Source organism: Dermacentor andersoni, chromosome 1 (assembly GCF_023375885.2).
Source record: "Dermacentor andersoni chromosome 1, qqDerAnde1_hic_scaffold, whole genome shotgun sequence".
Taxonomy (NCBI): Eukaryota; Metazoa; Arthropoda; class Arachnida; order Ixodida; family Ixodidae; genus Dermacentor; species Dermacentor andersoni.
In genome coordinates, this window is record NC_092814.1 from 60,764,956 (window position 1) to 60,783,887 (window position 18,932).

General features: G+C 41.8%; 1 protein-coding gene across 2 annotated transcripts in view; it reads left to right on the forward strand.

Annotated features, from left to right (window-relative positions):
* Positions 1-18,932, forward strand: part of LOC126545636 (uncharacterized) — a 108,699-nt gene that overhangs the window by 1,453 nt on the left and 88,314 nt on the right. For both annotated transcript variants that reach the window (XM_050193560.1, XM_055061544.2), the window contains exons 2-7: positions 1,284-2,595; positions 8,608-8,753; positions 9,856-9,990; positions 10,161-10,258; positions 12,914-13,184; positions 18,331-18,463. In XM_050193560.1, coding sequence (XP_050049517.1) covers positions 1,344-2,595; positions 8,608-8,753; positions 9,856-9,990; positions 10,161-10,258; positions 12,914-13,184; positions 18,331-18,463 — 2,035 coding nt within the window. In that variant the 5' untranslated portion in view covers positions 1,284-1,343. The remainder of the gene's footprint in view (positions 1-1,283; positions 2,596-8,607; positions 8,754-9,855; positions 9,991-10,160; positions 10,259-12,913; positions 13,185-18,330; positions 18,464-18,932) is intronic.

The window sequence follows — 18,932 nt, forward strand, 5'->3', positions numbered from 1 at the left end:
TTTGAACCACATCATAAGTTGAATTCATGTTATTGTTGTTATTGTTATTACTGTTATTGTATTTGAACTTAGTGCATAATTATATATGTGCTTGTAACACCCAAGTTAAATAAATATATAGACATATTCTTGTTACAGTACCCTTTTGTTCTGAAATTCAGCCTGAGAAAGGAAGCCTTAGTAAAATTAATTGAAGTGTGTTGTGTAGCTAGTTGCATATTTTTCTGTTGTGTTAACTTGCTTGTCAAGAATTTTTATTTTGTGCCACTTTCTTTATTGGTGCTGACAATAGCACAGTGCATGTGAGGTGAACATAAAAAAAAAAAAAAAAAAAACTTGGCACTAGCTAAAAAGGGCTTTGTAGATTGAAACAGATTGATAGAAACAGATTGTAGTTCTTGGTCCGCATATGTCTGGCCAGCTTAAGGTATAAATTGCAAAAGAAAAGTAGCAAGATAGGAAGCCCTTAGATGTTTTCACTATTGTAGAAGGATATTTTACTTGTAGGGGCATTCCCTTCCAGCCTTGTTGCTTGTGAATTTGACTGACTATGTTTGAAATATGTTATCTGAGCTCATCCTTATGTGTGTTGTGGATAGTGTCATATACATTTGTGATATTTTAAGTTTTGCTTTTTAAACCAAACTTCTGTAAGTGCTTCATTGGTCTGTCACATTAATATCAGTGTAATTTAATTCTGAGTGGCATTAGTTTGTGACTGCTTAATGTATTCAAGATTGAGACATCTAATATAAAGTTTTGTGATTTTCAATTAATTTTAAATATTACCGTGGTCTTGGCACAATCTTCTGCAGCTGTTATTTTTTTTAAACTTAAAGTTCTTGGGCATGGCTTTATTGAACATTTGTGCCGTTGCATTTTTATGGGCTGTAGTATTGGCAGTTTCCACTTGTGTAACAGTGAGATGTGAAACAAATTTAAGCCATATTGAAATTCATTTATTGCAATGGGTATCTGCTTTTTAGCAAGTGGTGGAAGGGTCTGGCCTCTAGATCACATGAATATCTATGCATTGGTATTGTCATTGGGTCTATTTACTTGACTGTAATCCACAGCATAAATGTCCCTTTTTTTTTCTTTTTTGTCATCTTGTCTTTTGGTACTCCTGGTACATTAAGTGAATGAAACATTTACACACATATTCTGCCCAGGTCATCTTGGTTATGGTGTTCTGAATCTGGCACGTTTATTCTGCTTTCGTGTTTGCACTTGTTGTATTATACAGTAACAGCAATGTGATTTGCCTTACATGACCATTGCAGGGTACGTAATGGCTGAGGGAGCCTTCTCTTTCATTGGTGCCACCCTCCCCTGGCTGCAGCATGGCTGAGGTCAGGCGTTCAGAAGTTCTGGCTGCATCACGGTCCCGTACGGGATGGCTTGATGAACCCCCTCCTACATCTTCATCTCCTACATCTCCAGCAAAGCCCTTCATTTCAAGTCTGCGCTCAACTTTTGAGCAACGAACGAACCAGACACAAGATGGTGCTGAGCGGCGACGTGTGGCACCGGCAGGCTCCAAGGCAGGGTCTAAGGTCAGCTCAATTGCAAATATGTTCCAGGCCCGTGATGATTGCAAAACTGCCTCCAATGAATCGCTCTCACGCACGTCCCCCCTAGAGCCAAATATAACCGAGGCAGCAAGACCGTCGGGACCGCCAACATTAACACGGAGTGACAGTCATGTTGCACGGTTTTACAATGCGCGCGCCATGTTTGAGCGTCTGCAGGAGGCATCCAAAAAGCCCCAGCCTGTGTCAGGGCGCAAAGGAAGTGTGGCCAGCTCACCAGCTAGCTCTCCATCCTCTGCCACACCTGCCACATCATTCCCCAAATGGAACGACGAGGGGCCTGCCGAGGAATGTGCCCAAAGCCTTGTAAATGGAGACTCCCAGCACAGTGCCAAAGGCAGTACTGAGGCAGTCAGTGACCCTGCCAGAAATGGGCCCAGTTCTGCCATCTCCAATGGTGTTACAAGGCCGGAGCTGCCAGAAATATGTGCTGGAAAAGATGCTGCAGCCTCCGAAGCTGAAACTCCTGTTAAGGTGCCGCAGCACAAAAAGCCATCAGCACCACCACGGGTGGAATCATTGAGGCGGTCGTCTGAAGATGGTCTCTTGCAGGCAGAGCTGCCTCGACCACCTGAAGAAGCCAGTGTGGTGTCGCAGGAACCTCCAGTCCCCCCACACAGTCAACCTGTGGGTGAAGAAACAAATCAAACTCTGTCGTCTGCTCAAAGTAGTTCTAGTTGTTCATTGGACTCGGGGACTGGGGAATCTCGAATTTCAGACCACGCAAATGAACAATTGGATGCACCTTTGCCAAAAAACTCAGTGCCTGTATGCTCAAACAAACCACAGCAGGAGCATAGCACAGCACACCTAAAAGAAGATAGCCCGCTCTGTGCTGATCCCAGTAAAACAAAAGAAGGAGAAAAGAGCTGGGGAGCTTCAGAAGGAACTGACAGTGCCAAACAGCCCTCTGGTAGTGTGTTTGCTCGGACCAACAATAGCAAGCCACCGTTGCCTTCTAAACCTCCGGTGCTCCATCACGCTTCTTCCAAGCATGACTCCTGTAAGTTTCTTCATCATCACTCATAAGTTCGAGGCATGTGATATGAATCATTGATGTTTCAAATTCATTAATGTTTGATGGCTTCAGCTTGTCATGAGTGATTGTCACTTTTTGGTCTATGACTAGCCTACCTTATCGTGGGTATTCTGCCACTTTCTGAATGACTTATTGTGTATAGAGTATGTCAAACGCTGTTTTTCTTTAAATTTTTTTGTTTCACAGCATAGATGGTGGTAGGCATTCTGTCATCATTGCTTTTGTTGATTTAGATTTTCCGGACAACAGATAGCAGTAAGTGTTTCATGCATGCTGGGGTTTAAAAGACAGTGAGTTAGAGTCCTTTGTTGCGAATACTACCACATATACCAGAGCCAGCCTCCAGTAGTTTGCTCGACAGCTGCGAAAGAAAGCTGCAACTTTTACTACTGTCATACAAAACGATCTGTTAATCATGAAGTTCCAAGAAGGAAAGTGGGTGATTCATGCTGGTAAATAAATGTTTATTCTTTGATGTGCTGGATTTGCAGTCATATTTCTGTCAAGCATTTAGTGCCGTAAAATAAAAGCCATTATAGCACCACTTTCTTTTTCTCTTCCACATAGAAAATAAGCCCTTAAGGGGCTAAGCTGCTACAACCTTTTAAATGGGGTGTAAAACCCTGGGTAGGGTCACATAAACGAGCTGATGTAGAAGTGCAAGCAGTCAGTGTTCTTTCCCTTGAGCAGGCATACAGGCAGTTTTTTCTGTTTTCTGTTTCAAACAAGGTGCATAAAAAGCTAAAGGAAATTTGGAGCATTCCTTCATGAGCTGCATGCAAAGGTTGTGGTGTGGAATTACATTACATCGTTATGATCATAGTGTTTCCATTCACGGTATGTTTCGTATCAGATGCTTATGCTGCAAAATATTTTCTTTCATACTTTTTTTATGACTGCTGAGAAAGGAGATCATACCGAGTAAAGGTATTCTTTAAAGTAGCATGGTGAGAGTGCTTTGTTGCAGTACAAGTTCCTGCAAGATAATTTATTAGTATATTCAGCAAAAAGGGCTCGGATTTATATAAGTTTGTGATCATATTGTAGGCCCGAAATGAGGGGACAGTGGGAATTAGTGTGCTGGTTTTCTTTTTTTGCATGCTTATCAGGATTCTTATTATTCTCAAAATAATGATGTTTCTTACTTAAATACTCTGAGAACTCACTTTGTCACCTTTGGTCAATTGCTTATAAGGACTAATGCTATAATAGCATTGTGCTGTTGGCACTGCTCTGAGAAAGACTAATTTAAAATTTTTGTTAGTGTGCTGGCTTTGCCAGTGCTGTTGAAAAAAACTGTGAAACATAAGTAATATTAGAATAAAACAGAAACATGACAGAAGACGAGCGAGTAAAGAGCACAGGACAGAGTGCTGACTGGCAACCAAATGCTTTATTTGCAGAAGCAGCGTATAAAGACGTCATTGAAGGTGACATAAAGGAAAGAAAAAGAAGGATAAGCATATAGGCACAGAGATATTCCAGTTTTTTTGTTGATAGCGTGAAGGACGTAGAACTGACGCATGCGTCGCCACTTGTGAATATGCAATAGGCCTCAAAGATTTCCTGCGCGCGCTGTTCACTACATCTTAGAATTATTTCGCACTTAAAGATCAGGGTGCAACCACACATGTTACAGTGGGCAGACAGATGACTGTATGGATTTCCTCTTAGTGAAATGGCATGCTCGTGTAGGCGATCATATGCACCTCCCCGTTTGCCCGATATTAATTAATTTATTTATTTATTTATGTATACTGCAGCCCAATATAGGGCTATAGCAGGAGGGGGAACATTATACATTGCACATTAAAAACACACTCATACACAAAAAGATGAATGATCAAAAAGAAGCGATTTGCATGTTGGTGAAGTGCTTACCAATGGTAGCTATAAAATCCTATAGTGATAGTGAATGAATGTTACTGGGTAGAGAATTCCAAAGGTACGTGGAATTCTCTACCCAGTATCCAGTTGTACGTGGAAAAAACTATTTGAATGTGTTAGTGTGAGCATAAATCGGTGTTACGTTCAAGGCGTGGGAGCTACAGGTACAACTTGCGTTAGTAAGGTGATATAGTTACAATAAAAAAAAACTAGAGGTGGAGTTATTAATTGCGTAAGCGTTTTATATAATAGCAGTTTAGTATCGTGGGGGCCTTAGCTAAAGTGCAGTGCAAATAACTTAATTTTTAGGGCTTTCCTGTTTACATATTCAATGTGTTTCAACATGTGTGCTGGAGCTACTCGCCTTGCTCGAAGAAAGGGCTTCTACCATTTTCGTCCGCACACTCCAAACTTTTAAAATGAACCCGGCATCGCTAAGGCATGTTTGCGAGCTGCTCGCACGTGTTCGTGTGAGCACTCTGTTGAACAGACCTTTTCAGCACAAGTTAACCAACTAACATCAGCAGGCTAACCGACCAGCGTGTTGTGCAGCGTTGAGGATGACCTGGTAAAAGAGTTAAAGAATGCCGGAAAACAAACTATGCAAGCACAGCCTTCGAAATGTAGGGTTGCTGTCATTCTGTATGTACATTGTGTTTCCCATAACATTGTGAAAATTGCGGCTAAGGCAGGAGTGAGGGATGTGTGCAATGCTTCTAATAAACTGAACAAGCTCTGCAAAATAGTCAACAGGGTGGATACTGTCGTGCGACGAGAAAACTGCCATGAGAATCATGTTCATGGGTTCATTGACTGTACAATGCAAGTCATCTGTAAAATGCCGCTCTATTGTAAACGTTTCCATATTGGGCAAACAGGGAGGTGCATTAATGATCATCTGCACGAGCATGCTGCTTCACCAAAAGGAAACCCGTACAGTCAGCTGGCTGCCCACTGAACACAAGTGGTTGCACCCCGATCTTTAAAGGGACACTAAAGGCAAATACTAAGTCGATGTGGACTGTTCAAATACCATTCCAGAAACCTCGCAATGCTTGTTTCGTGCCCAGAAAAGACTAGCTTATGAGAAAATTGTATCTGAAAGATCCGAATACCTTTTTCGAAATTCAAATTTCCCGCCACCCAACCAGGGGAGTGGTGACGTTGCATACACCATCACCGCCCTTTGCTGCTGTCGGTGAGTAAAACGAGTAAAACACCGCCTGACAGACAGCGGCATTGTGCCAAGACAGGGCGGCGGATTCGCTGCTGCAGCTGCTTTTTTGTCAAGTGGCGTAGACCGTTCGGGCATCCCGTGACATCACATGGAAGCTGAATTCTCTGCTACTTGTAGCTTGTGCGAGTTTCGCGAGCCAGCAAAACCAAGCGCAGCACTATGCGTTCAGGAAAGTACTGAAATGCGAAAGCGTGGGCGGTGCAGAGTCGAGTAAAAACGAAGCCTTTCGACTGCCCGTGTCGTTGTCAACGGTAATTTCAATTAGTTCCTTTTTCTGAACATGAAATGGAACTGGACAAGTAGCATTTTATTTCATCTTATAATACAATACCAGGATGTTTTTTGCAACGTGTAGTTGAGTACTAGTGACAGAATTTAACTGAGGAGTGCTTTCGTCATCGGGCAAGTGCTTGAATGTCCCTGGGGAGTCTCCAACCCCTATAGTCAAGACGTCCACATTTATAGACGCGACCTATTTTTGCCATTTCTGTGCAGTGGTAGCAAGGAATACAGCATAAACATTAAGCTTAGGGTAAATTGAACCATCTGCTAGCATAAATTACTTCCATTTTACTTCTAAGTGATATGTATAGTTGCAGAGTACCGCTTTGGTGAAGGCACTACCATGTTTTATGTGACGTTTTGACGTCGGGCATGTGGGTAGCAACCTCAGAATATTTTTTTCTTTCTTGAAATGCTTGCGGCCAATAAATAACTTTTGCATGTAATTCAAGCAGGTGATTCAATCCTATTTGTGAAGAAACCTAGCATGACTGCCTTTACAATATTCAAATATTTATTTACTCTGTAATTATGATGACTCATCATAAAATGCACGAACAGTCATTCTACTACCTTGATTTGCTTTCAATGGAATCTCAAGCACCCTGGCATAAACTTATCTATGTTTCACACATATACTGACAGTCAATCGTTATTCGTGACTGAAGGGGCTAATCATGTCCTGCATTTACCTTGATTTCTCGATTATTAAGGCTTTGTTCGCTGTAATACTGACGCCTTAGAGATTCTCGAGCACTAATCTATCACTTTACCTTGACTTAGTATTTGCCTTTAGTGTCCGTTTAAATAATTGGAAATTGCGAAATAATTGGAAGATGTAGTGAACAGTGTGCGCTGGAAATCTTGGAGGCCTTTTGCATATTCACAGGTGGTGACACATGCTACAGAAGAATTTCAGTTTGGCCTATTTGGCGTTTACTGTATATCATATTGACCGCAAATAAAGACGGGGACAGAGGAAGAGAACACAAAAACAACACGGGCGGTACCACCTGTGTTGTTTTTGTGTTCTCTTCCTCTGTCCCCGTCTTTATTTGCGGTCAATATGTGCCGCCCGTGTTGTTTTTGTGTTCTCTTCCGCTGTGCCCGTCTTTATTTGCAGTCAATATGATATGCAGTGACACATGTGTCAGTTCTGCGTCCCTCACGCTATCAACAAGAGAACTGGATTATCTCCGTGGCTAACGCTTATCCTTCTTTTTCTTTCCTATATGTCACCTTTAATGATGCCTTTATATGCTGCTTCTGCACATAAAGCATTTGGTTGCTAGTCAGCGCTCTGTCCTGTGCTCTTTACTTGCTCATTCTGTGTCGCGCTGTTTCTGCTTTATTCCAATGATGAACCAACCAGCGCCTTTGAACACGCTGATAAGAAATACCTTTCAGGCAGAATACCTTCATTCAGCTAGTGTTACCTTTTTCCAGCTGTGCTTTGTATTGTAGTTCAGTGAAACAGAACAATCACGTTCGTGTCACCCATATTATTTTGTTCTTAAACTTCCAGAAATTTATTGCATACCCTACTTAACATGATTGTCAGGTGCTTCAGCATTGCGTGACATACTATAGCAGATGCATGCTGGAAGGTGTATCCGAGATGATGTAGTGCTGGTAGTGACGTCTTGTTATGCTGTGGTCAACCATAATTCATGCATTGCACAACTTCTCATTAGAAAAAGAATAATTAAAAACAGTCTTTCGTGATAAGTATGTTTTTGCAGACACATTTATGCCAGCAAGTGAGCAGTGCGTGTTTGTGTAGTAAAAGTTTTTTTGCACTTCAACTCAGTATCGTGATGTGTTATCATGAGCACTGCTCCTCACCTGTCTTCCAATATTTCAGTATACATCTGCACTAGTATGTCTATGCTGTACTATATTGCTGTGGTGTGCTGCCTAACTTATCTTTATAGTATGGAATTTTTGAATTTTATTTACCAAAAAATGCTGAATTAGCTGCTGGCCCCAGTATATTCAGAAATTTAGTTTGCACAATAACATGCTGGATATCTTGTAGCTACCAAAGCTGTGAAGAGCAGGCTGACACATAGAACACAACACATATGGCTAAGATATCTGCTGACATACAAAAAATGTCTTTGAGAAATGGCAGTGTTGGTTGAGTGCAGCTGCATTGAAGGCCTACATTATTTTGGGTTCATCTTTTTGCATTCTTAATTTAACTCTCAAGACTGAACTGTATAATGATTTCAATGTTTATATTTCTTATTAGCCAAGATGATGGAGAAGGAAGTATTGTTAAATACCTAAAATAAATTAAAATGAAGTACATGTTCTACCCTGTGCTGAGCAGTGCTGAATCTAAAATTCACTGTTCAGAATGACCATATCTGTTGGATGGAGCACAGAAGTTACTTTTATGTTTTTCATCCAGCACCATTACCAGTACGTTTTTTTCTTTTGAGTTGAAAGGTAAATATAAACTGATATGGTATAAATGCATAATAAATATGAAACAGTTCTCTGTTTTGTAATAGAAACGTAATTAGTTCTATTCATCTATAATGAGGCACATTGTTGCTTCCCAGGTCCCTCAGTTGAAATGGATGATGTGCCTCATTGGCCTCAGCAAGATTATGTTGGCCACAATGGGATTAGTGAGCCTCCTTCCAACAGCGTTCTTCTCTATACGCTAGCAGCTGCATCAGGAAGATCTACCATGCTTCTACAACAGGTATTGAAATGTTGCAGTTTCTTGTGTCCATTATCACTAGACAAGGTTCCTAGACAAGGTCTGTTCAATTTTCATACCATTCACTGCACCAGTGCCAAAAAAGCTTGGGTGATGCTAGTGCAGCAAGCTGCATGAGTCTGAGTGCTGAGTTGTTGTTCAGTGTGAGCTTTTTGTTTGTGTGTTTAGTGTATCTATATAGGAATGTCATAGTGCTACATCATGGATGATGCTCAATCTGTAAGTGTGGATAATGAAACAAACCCGACAGAGGCTGGGAAACACATCAGTAATTTAGTGTCTGTAAATTTCGGAGTGCTGGAAGATATTCTGGCTGTGTAGATTAACATTGTCAAAGACATTAATAGGCTTTTACATATCCTTTGTAAACTGCTGTAGTGTCAGAAAACATAACTTTGCGAGCGGTGCCATGTAAAATTCTGAGCGCCTTGGCTGCGCCACCTCGCTTGCAGCTACAGTGGTCTTCTGCACCAGGGTGGTACTGTGCTAGAATTGAGGACTGCGGTCCAGGTATGCTGCAGTTCTTTATTGTTTTAGAATCGAATCAGTGCTGGAGTGCTCTGCACCGTGAACTGGTACAAAAGTTGCTCTGAACTAACCCGCCATGCTTGCTTAGTGGCTATGGTGTTGGGCTGCTAAGCACGAGGTCGCGGTGTTGAATCCTAGCCACGGTGGCCACATTTCATTGGGGGCAAAATGTGAAGACATCCCTGTACTTAGATTTAGGTGCACGTTAAAAGAACCCCAGGTGGTCAAAATTATTCCGGAGTCTGCCGAAGTTCCTCACTATGGTGTGCCTCATAATCAGATCGTGGTTTTGGCACATAAAACCCCATAACTTATTTAGGTGCAGTGAACCATGTGTGTATTGAACAGACCTAAAATTAGCATCCATGTTTACCGTCTAGCTGGAGAATTTGTTTGCTTAATCCGACTGCTCTGTGACCTGAATTCACTTTTTTTCTTGTTTTGTTTAATTATTTTTACAGCTATTCTTTCTTTTAACTTGTGTGCCTTGTGTTAGCAAATATCTTTGATTTGAGGCCCTACTGATTCAAGTTTTTCTTCCTTTTTGATGTTTTAGGACAGTGTCTGCCATGACAAGTACAGCAACAACAGTGGTTTAAAGCATGCCGCGGGTGAAACCTTGGCAGAGCTTGGGACGCGAGAGCATGAATTATTCAACGTTGAAGCAGTCATAAATTCTCGCTCGTACAAAGTAAGTTGCAATTATAACTGATATCACAAGCATTTAACTAGCTGCTGACAGTTCATGCTGTGATACATAGTCACTCATGTCGAAATTAAGTGCTTACTGTTTTGAGCAGTGAGCATGTGTTTCATACATGTGTGCACATGGAGCTTTCTTTTTCTTCATGTGTCTTGCAGGGGGATCCATTTGGAGATATTAACCTTGATGCCCAAGTGGACGGAAGTGGTGTGGAGTTCATGACACAGGAAGAGGCAGATAAGCTACTTAGTTCGAGGTGAGAAAGGGAAGGGTTATGAAGGATGATTGTAAGGCTTACTTGGGAGCAGCCTTATTTTCGTGTGCCTAAAGGCATCTAAACATAATTATCTTGAATTAGCCTATTATAGGTAGTTTGCACCTACTTGAGATGAGATGAATGAGCCATGACAGCATCTTTGTAGGTTGTTTTTATGCAGTCAGAAATAACGTAGCCCCTTTCATTTTTCTAATCCTTTCTGGGAAACAGCATAAGGGTCATGTAAAGACAAGCATGCTTTTGCCTAAATCATTTCAGTACCATGCTGCAAAGAAAAAGTAATACGACAGTGGCTGCAGGGATCAATGTTTTGGACAACATATGTTGTTTCCATATCTTTGTGGTCACTGTTGACAAGAATTCTCTCTTAAACTGAGGAGCAATGCATAAGCGTCGCTTTCCTTGCCTCTCTAGTGTATCACTCCAGCACTCTAAAAGTGTGGATGTCTACACTTCAAAGGACGCTAAACAAGAATGTATAGCCAAGGGTACAACGAAGCATAGTCAAACCCCTGACTATACTAGTCAAGGGTTCTTTATGAAAGTTAAGCTAGAATAATAAAGTACACTCCCAGGAATACCAGAAACATTAGTTTTACTGTGAGGTAGAGTCATGGTAAGTGAGAAAATGAAAATGAAAGATGGGCTTGCAGTTCTCCCACTGGCTCTTCAGGGTGTCTTAAGGTTTAGACAGTAAGTGCTTGTAACTGGTTAATATTTTATTGTTGAACAAGCATTACACTGCCTTCTGAAAGCACCAATAAATCAACGTAGGGAATTTCGATAACTTCTTACGAACAAAAGCAGCCCAAACATGAAGATGCTTTGATATTCGTTGATGCCATACTACCATACAAGCACTGTAGTTTGAGTGCGAATTTCACTTAGCCCTTTTATTTTTTCCCCTAGTAACTTAAAATTTTCTGTCACGTAATTGCAAATAGAGTCCAGAAGAAATACTTTACTAGACTAGGCTTGGTGTTGCTCTTTAGTTTCTCTTTCAAGGTGGGCTTGTGGACATTGAATATGTTTCTAGATAACTTGTTAAAAGTGAGCTATGTGTGTTTCACATTGGAATAACAAAAGAGTGATGGCAGAATATCTTTGCATGTTGTTTTTGGTTGACTAGGGACTCTGTGCAGTACTATATCTATGGGGGACCTCAATCAAGCTTACCTTAGCTACAGTTGTTAAAACTCCGTTCATCAGCAGGATTGTCACTAAAGCTTGAGCACTGTGTAGCTTACAAGTAGTGCTTTTAAAGTGGTGCATCTCTGAAGGACTTGGTGTATGTAGCCACTGTTATTGTGTTGTGCTAGCCTAAAGACTTTACTAGCTTTTTTTGTACTCTATAAGCACATAAATATAGCACATGGATAGATGTGGCAAAGTTATGTGAAGGTGTCATTACGTCCTTTGCCAGTTCATCTTTAAGTGTATGGGATCCTGAAAATTTAAAAGGAGACGTGGGCACGTGCACTTCGTATCTATATGTGTACGGAGTGGTAAACCTCCTAACAGCTCATGCAGTGATTCTCTTTTGTCTCCATGTTGCATGTGGTTTTATTTCACACTGCTGCTGGCACCACACCACCCTTTCTTCCAGAATAAATGACACAGCTATGCTAGGAACATGCATTGCTCTTTCAGATAGACAGAAAATTACCTTCATGCACAGTGGAGTTCAGGGTAGTGTTTAAAAGCTACAGTAGGCACTTTTGCAAGTTTTGTTGGACAGAATTCCCTAATAATTATGCTAAGTAGTTTCGAGTCCCTTTCTTTAAATTTCCTATTGATTTAGTGTACTTCTGTCAAGCTACCTTTTAAGACAAATCTCCACAGTCCTTTCACATTTCTGTTTGAGTGAGTTTGCCATAATTTTACTTTCTGTTAAGTATTTTGAGCAATCAAATATTTATCACTTTTATTTATGCTAAATATTTATATATTTAGGCTGGATTTATGCGACATGCAAATGCCACATGATTAGCACTTTTTGTCTTTAAATCTGTTGTTTATTGAAGGCATGCACCAGATTTTATTAGAACTGATCCAGCAGTCTGTTGTTTTACTGGTAGCAAAGCTAGTGTATCGGAAAATGTAACCTCAACTACAAAAGTTTTCGGAGCATGAGACTATTAAAAAAATTTATTTTGTCATGTCCGATGCATCAACCTTAGAGGTAAAAACTGTCACTGTATACTTCCTTCTGTGGTAACTGAACTGCACCCATATGAATCACAGACTTACTTTCAAAACCATGAGCATAATTATTTATAGTAACTTTTTTGCTACTTTCATTATTCAGAAACTTGTGGTTGGGTGTGCATTGACTGTTGCCACATGTAGCAATTGTGCTTGTAATGCTGTGAAGAGGACCTTCAGCAAAGTGTTGCTGTTGGATGGTTGCCCTGAAGCACTGTCCGAAAAAAAAAAAAAAAGTTGTCCCTCTGCCTCTCTTTCTTCTTATTAAAAAGGGCAGTGATAGTTGAGCTGCAGGCATTATAAACAGTGAAATGTTATGACAGAGGTGTGGTTCTTGTGTCCATATGCCTAAAGAAGCCGTAAAGGCTTCGTGAGGGCATGAACAGGGTATTATGGTTGGATCTGCAGCTCTTTGGGTGTGTGTTCCAGCCGGCAACAAGAAATACTGAGTGATGAAGAAGCCCAAGAGGTACGACGGCTGCTTGTACTGCGAACACCGTCGCCAACGGTGGCTGAAGAGGAGAGTAGGCCACCCAGTGTAGTGCTGTTGGAGGAGGAGGGCGTCGCCTACCATGTGCTGCCAGATGGACACTTCTTTACTGAACAGCCTGGCCTGGCAAGCGACGAGGAGGAAGAGCCGTATCCAGTGCCCTTCCAGCCGCGCCCTTCACGCGTCAAATTCAGCACAGAACCCATAAAGGTAGCCACTGTGCAGGATCAGTATCTGTGCTGGCATACAAAAGTGATTGACGAATGTTTGGTAGGATGATGCTAAGCTTAGGTGACATAACCTACTGCTGTTAGTCTTTAGTTGGTCTTGCAGTTTCTGTAATTAAAATGATGGAAATTACATTTGCACCTTGCTTTCCTGGTGTTCTTGAGGCACATTTGTGTGGAAATAATTTAAAAAGTGCTTTTAATATTCAACCTAAACTTGTGCATTCTAATATGAGAGAGCTTAAGCACTTAATTATACAAGTGGGAAAGCAACCTGATATTGTAAATAGGCATGGTAGAACAGCTAGGTAGCAGTGCAGTCAATCCTTAGGAATGCCCTCAACAGCAAGTAAAAAAATTGAAATGAAGGGAAACATGCATTATGCAGCCAAGAAATTTTCTTGAATGAGCACCTCTGAGAAAAATGTCTATATTGCAGCATCCTTGACTTCATGCTTGGTGTTGTAAAAGTGTTAGTGTTAAATTGGAGAGAGGTCCACCAGCAATAAACTGGTTTTCTTGCTTGATGCTCTGATTAAATAAGGGATAATGTCACAGTGTCATTTACTGATAATAATATTAAAAAAACTTGGAAAAGTGGTTGTTACAATCATCCTTCATTATACCTGGACAGCTTAGCAACTGCCACCCAAGAATATATATGCATTTGTGTAAGGGCAGTAATTTTTGCTATCCGCACATTGCCAAAGCTGCTTCACTTTGTTGCTTAGAGTAGCTGGCATCAGCCACTTAGGGTTTCCTGTGAACAAAATAACATTATGACAATAAATGTATGCCTCTTGTATTGCTTGAAATATTGGTGTCAAGTTCAGATTAATAAACGAAGGGACCAGTGTGCCCACCAGCACTCGTACTACATTAAGCTAGAATAGGGGTTGTGTGCTCAGAGGGCTCTGTGAGAGTGAAGCTGCTAATGCCATGATTTTTTTTTTTTTTTTTTTATTCGGTATACCTACATCGCCTGTACGGCATTATCGTAGGGGGGTTAAAATACAGGTGGTCACAATGGAAACATATTCAGCAACATCAAAAGAATACATCAGTAAATAGAACATAGTTTAAGCACTGAAATTCGCAAAAGCGGTATAGAAACTAACAAAGTACAAAACAAAGTGAGTAACAAAGTAACTAACTAACAAAACAAAAAAAAAGTAGCGTATGTGCAGAGATGAATAACAGAACAATCAAAGAATATGACTCTCAATAGCATTTTCAAGACTAGAAGCTGCCATCACTTCATTAGGGAGCTCATTCCAATCGCTAATCGTGTTAGGAAAAAATGAATACTTAAACACATTGGTACGGCACTGATAAGCTCTAATTTTGTTAGCGTGGTCTCTCCTAGATGAAACGTAATGCGGCTCCTTGATGAACAGTGTTTTGTCGATACCAGTTTTACTTTTATATATATTGTAAAGGAATTTCAATCTTAGGATTTTCCTTTTAGGATAAAAACAAAGCTCTCGGTGGCTCCATTTGTGATTGCTGTGATTGCATGGTTGTCATGTTTTTGAAGGCTGCCTACAGCAGTGGAAAAGTGTCATAACAGTGCGACAGACACACACACACACACTCAGAAAAGCCCCGCCCCCCCCTCTTTTTTTTTTTACGTGCCTGATCATTCGAATGCTTTCATGGCACTGCCACATAGCCCATAGAGCCAATGTATAAGGACATTTGGAATTTCGGGCACTGGAACCCTTCGTCGTATGATTTTTTTTTACTCTTTGGCGTGACTGCAGGTCAGAAACGGTATGAATTTAAGCCAGCACCACCTCCATTTTAATTATCTTGCAGCCTCAAACCGGCGCTCTTGCACGCTGATCAGCTGGCAGCTCTAGTAGCCGTCTTATGCTGTCGTTTATCCTAGCTGCTTTGACGTTCGCTGTCAAGCTTCTTGCAGTTTGGGGCTGTGTTTTTCATTTAAAGGATTAGCCACTGTCTGGAATGGTGCTGACTCCACCTTCCTCATCCTCGCCGATGGTGTCGAAGCGCAGAAAGCATGGCAAAGGTCTAAAACATTTCAAAATGCCAGTTCTTGAAAGTCAGCTTCACCGCAATGCAGCTGTGTTACGCGTCCAGCATAAGCAGTGTATTGCAATAAAGCATATCAAGAGTGCAAAGGCACCACTGTCACAAGACATAAAACGTGTTCCCTATTTATACACTTGCACACCTGCCATCTCTTGTCACAGAACGAGCACTGAGATGCATACTGACTGTACTGGCTGCCCCTTGAGCTATTTTAGACATGGCTGTGGCGATTTGAGCTCTTCGGGGCAGTTAAAGGCACATACGTCTTTTTCAGATGTTTTCATGGTCTCTAGGGAGACCAAAAATCCGATCTTGACAATATATTAAGCATTAGAGATGACATTTTGCCAGACAGGCACAGAAAAAGAGCACAAGCATACAGAATTAAGATCGTAGCATCCTAGCATGAGCAAATGGTGCAAATGCGGATGCTACATTAATGTAGACTGTCGCTACAGCTGGTGCACTGTAGTGGAAGTACACACTGTTGACACTTGTGGCTTTACCTCTTGCAAATGCCACCACGGTGCAGTAAGCACACTACCCATATTCTAGCTCAGTGTACCTGTACACTTGCTATATTGTGCCTGCTGCGTGTACTAAGACCCTAAGAAATATCTAAAAAAGTAGTTTAAGCATTGTCTACAGTAAACATTGAAGGCCATGTTTTAACTGTCTGCTTTTCTGTTCAGTTTCCCAAACATGTCTTGATTTAAACAGCCCCCTTCCTTCCTCTGCAGAGGCAGTGCCTGGAGTTGCAGCTACCTTATGTGTTGCTCTGACCAGCTTGTATTAACATTCTCCATGTCTTATTCTTTACCACTTGCCGTAGTGGTTTAGGGCTATGGTGTTGCGCTGCTAAGCACAGGGTTGCGGGATCAAGCTCTGACCACAGCAGCTGCATTACGATAAGGGTGAAATGCAAAAACGCCAATGCCTCATGCATTGGGCGCATGTTAAAGATTGCCAGGTGGTCAAAATTAATCCGGAGTCCCCAATACTGTGTGCCTCATAATCAGATAGTGGTCTTGGCACGTAAAACGCTATAAGTAATTTTTTTTTAATCCTTACCCGCATTGTCGTGACTTGTGGCATAAAGCGCTGACGGTTTTCTCCATCAGTATTATATGGATACATTTTTTAACTGTTTACAGCTCCTTTGTTAATTAGGGAAGCTGTCTGAAGCTATCTTGTTCAGTGCTTGATGTGATGTGATATTTTCAGAATGGCGAAGTTCTACGTAAGAATGTACGATGTGTTAAACCCTTTCGCTGTCTGACCTTTCTAGCCATGATGCACCCCCAGTGTCGGCTTGGTTTCAAGGAACGAGCATAACAGGGAATGAAGATAGCAATTTATTTTTGATTATGATTGGTATACAAACAACATAGTCAATGCAATATGCACATTTCAGTGTTCTGCAGCTGTTAGTAAACATCATCATAAGCCTGACCATAACATCCGTTCAACATCCGAATCTGACGGTGCGGAACTCACCTCTTTCTCGCATGAGACTGTCCGAGTCCGAATCCGAGCTCGGCTCGTATTCTGAATCGGAATTGAGCCACCGCTCCAATGAGCAGATGAAGGTCTGCGCGCTCAGCCATCCGAAAGTAACCGCGCGCAGGGAGGATGCGCTTTCAGTCGCCCGCACAACGGAGAGAAATGGGACGTTGCGTGATCAAGAAGACAGGGGGAGATGGAAAAAGGCTAAAACAAAGTTCGAAGGGCTTTACATTTACTGCTGCAAGTTGGAAGTGAGGGTGCGGTGAGAGAGCGAAAGCAGCAATCGAGTCACTCTTTTCGGAGAGGCAACGGTGCGTGCCCGTGAACTTGACGTGCTGTAGCAGACACACCAACAGAAGAAAAATAAAAACCTTCAAACCAGCGGAGATGGCAGAACAACCCTTGAACCCATAAACACGCGCGGGACGGGACGCATGATACAGCGAACGCGGAGCCACCGCGCCACTCGGTAAAGAGAGGGGCGAGTGGCAGTTGCACTGTACTCTTCAGTACATGTACTAACACAGGTCGAGGCGAAAATACGAACATGTAGAAAAAGTCAACAGATGGCGTGGCCAGTCCAGGAGCGCCAGCTTTGCGCTCAGGCGCGAAAATTTGAACGCAAGATAGAGAACGTACCGGTAGGTACGTCAGTGACACTGTGGGGGGGAAGGGTGAAGACGTACCGGTACGTCCGTGACAGCGAAAGGGTTAAAGGGACAGTAAAGGCAAATACTGAGTCGCCGTGGACCATTTTAATACCATTCCAGAAAGCTTGTAATGCTTGTTTCGCGCCAAGAAAAGACTTAGTTTACGAGAAAATTGCATCTGAAGGGTCCGAATGCCTTTTTCGAAATTCAAATCTCCCACCACCCAGCCGGGGGAGTGGCGACATTGCATACGCCATCACCACCCTTTGCTGCCGCCGATGAGTAAAACGGCACCCAACAGACGCGCCGTCTGTTGGGTGCCACTTGGCACTGAGCCAAGTGGATTCGCCGCTGCAGCTGCTTTTTGGTCAAGTGGCGTAGACTGTTTGGGCATCCCCTGACATCACATGGAAGTTGAATGCTCTGCTACTTGCAGTTTGTGCGAGTTTCGCGAGCCAGCAAAACCAATGCAGCACTACGCGATCCCGAAACTGCTGAAAAGCGAAAGCATGGGCGTTTTTTGTCGCCCGCGTTGTTGCCAAGGGTAATTTCAGTGAGTCCTTTTTCCAAAAATAAAATAGAACTAGACAAGTAGCATTCTATTTCGTCTTATAATGCAATACAAGGAGGTTTCTTGCAACGAGTAGTTAAGTACAAGCGACAGAATTTGACTTAGGAGTGCTTTTGTCGTCAGGCAAGTGCTTGAATGTCCCGTGGGAGTCTCTAATCATGTCCTTCATTTACTTCAATTTCTCCATTATTAAGGCTCTGTTCGTGATAATATTGACGCCCTAGTGATTCTCGGGCACTAATTTATCACTTTAGCTTGACTTAATATTTGCATTTAGTGTCCCTTTAAGACGCTTCTGGTATTACAATTGAGCACCTTAACTAAATATTTTCACATCTTATATCTAGGTTTTCAGCACGCATTCAGTTGACGAGTATGACAGACGAAACGATGAAGTGGATCCAGTATCGGCGTCAGCAGAATATGAACTTGAAAAGAGAATCGAAAAGATGGATGTGTTTCCTGTTGAACTTGTAAAAGGTATTTACGAGCATTTTTTCCTCTTGTTTTGTGCCTATTTTAACCACTTCTAATGTGGTAGTGCTGGTGTTGATCTTTTGGCAAAAACCTTATTGTGTGTTGTGTTTCCACAGGCTATTCATTTATAATGTGGGCAGTCATTATTTACTTGCAGTTTAATGTGAAATTTTTGGGTGTTGGTTTGTTTGGTGTCACTCATTAACTTGAATCATTGTGCAAGTTGTATCATTGTTATGCGCAAAATGACTGGGAAATGAGGACGCTTGTTGAAGCATTGCAAAGAAAAAACTAGCATACTGCTTTGCGGCAGTAGGAGTCGACAACAACTATGGTTGAATTTGCATGTACAGCCTCCCATATTTTAAATATTGTGTGAGCATCGACTAGGCACTGCTTTTGAGTGCCTTAGAATGGTGAGAAGCTGCAAGATTGGTGCAGGTGTGCAAAGTACTCTACAGAGCAGAGCGAG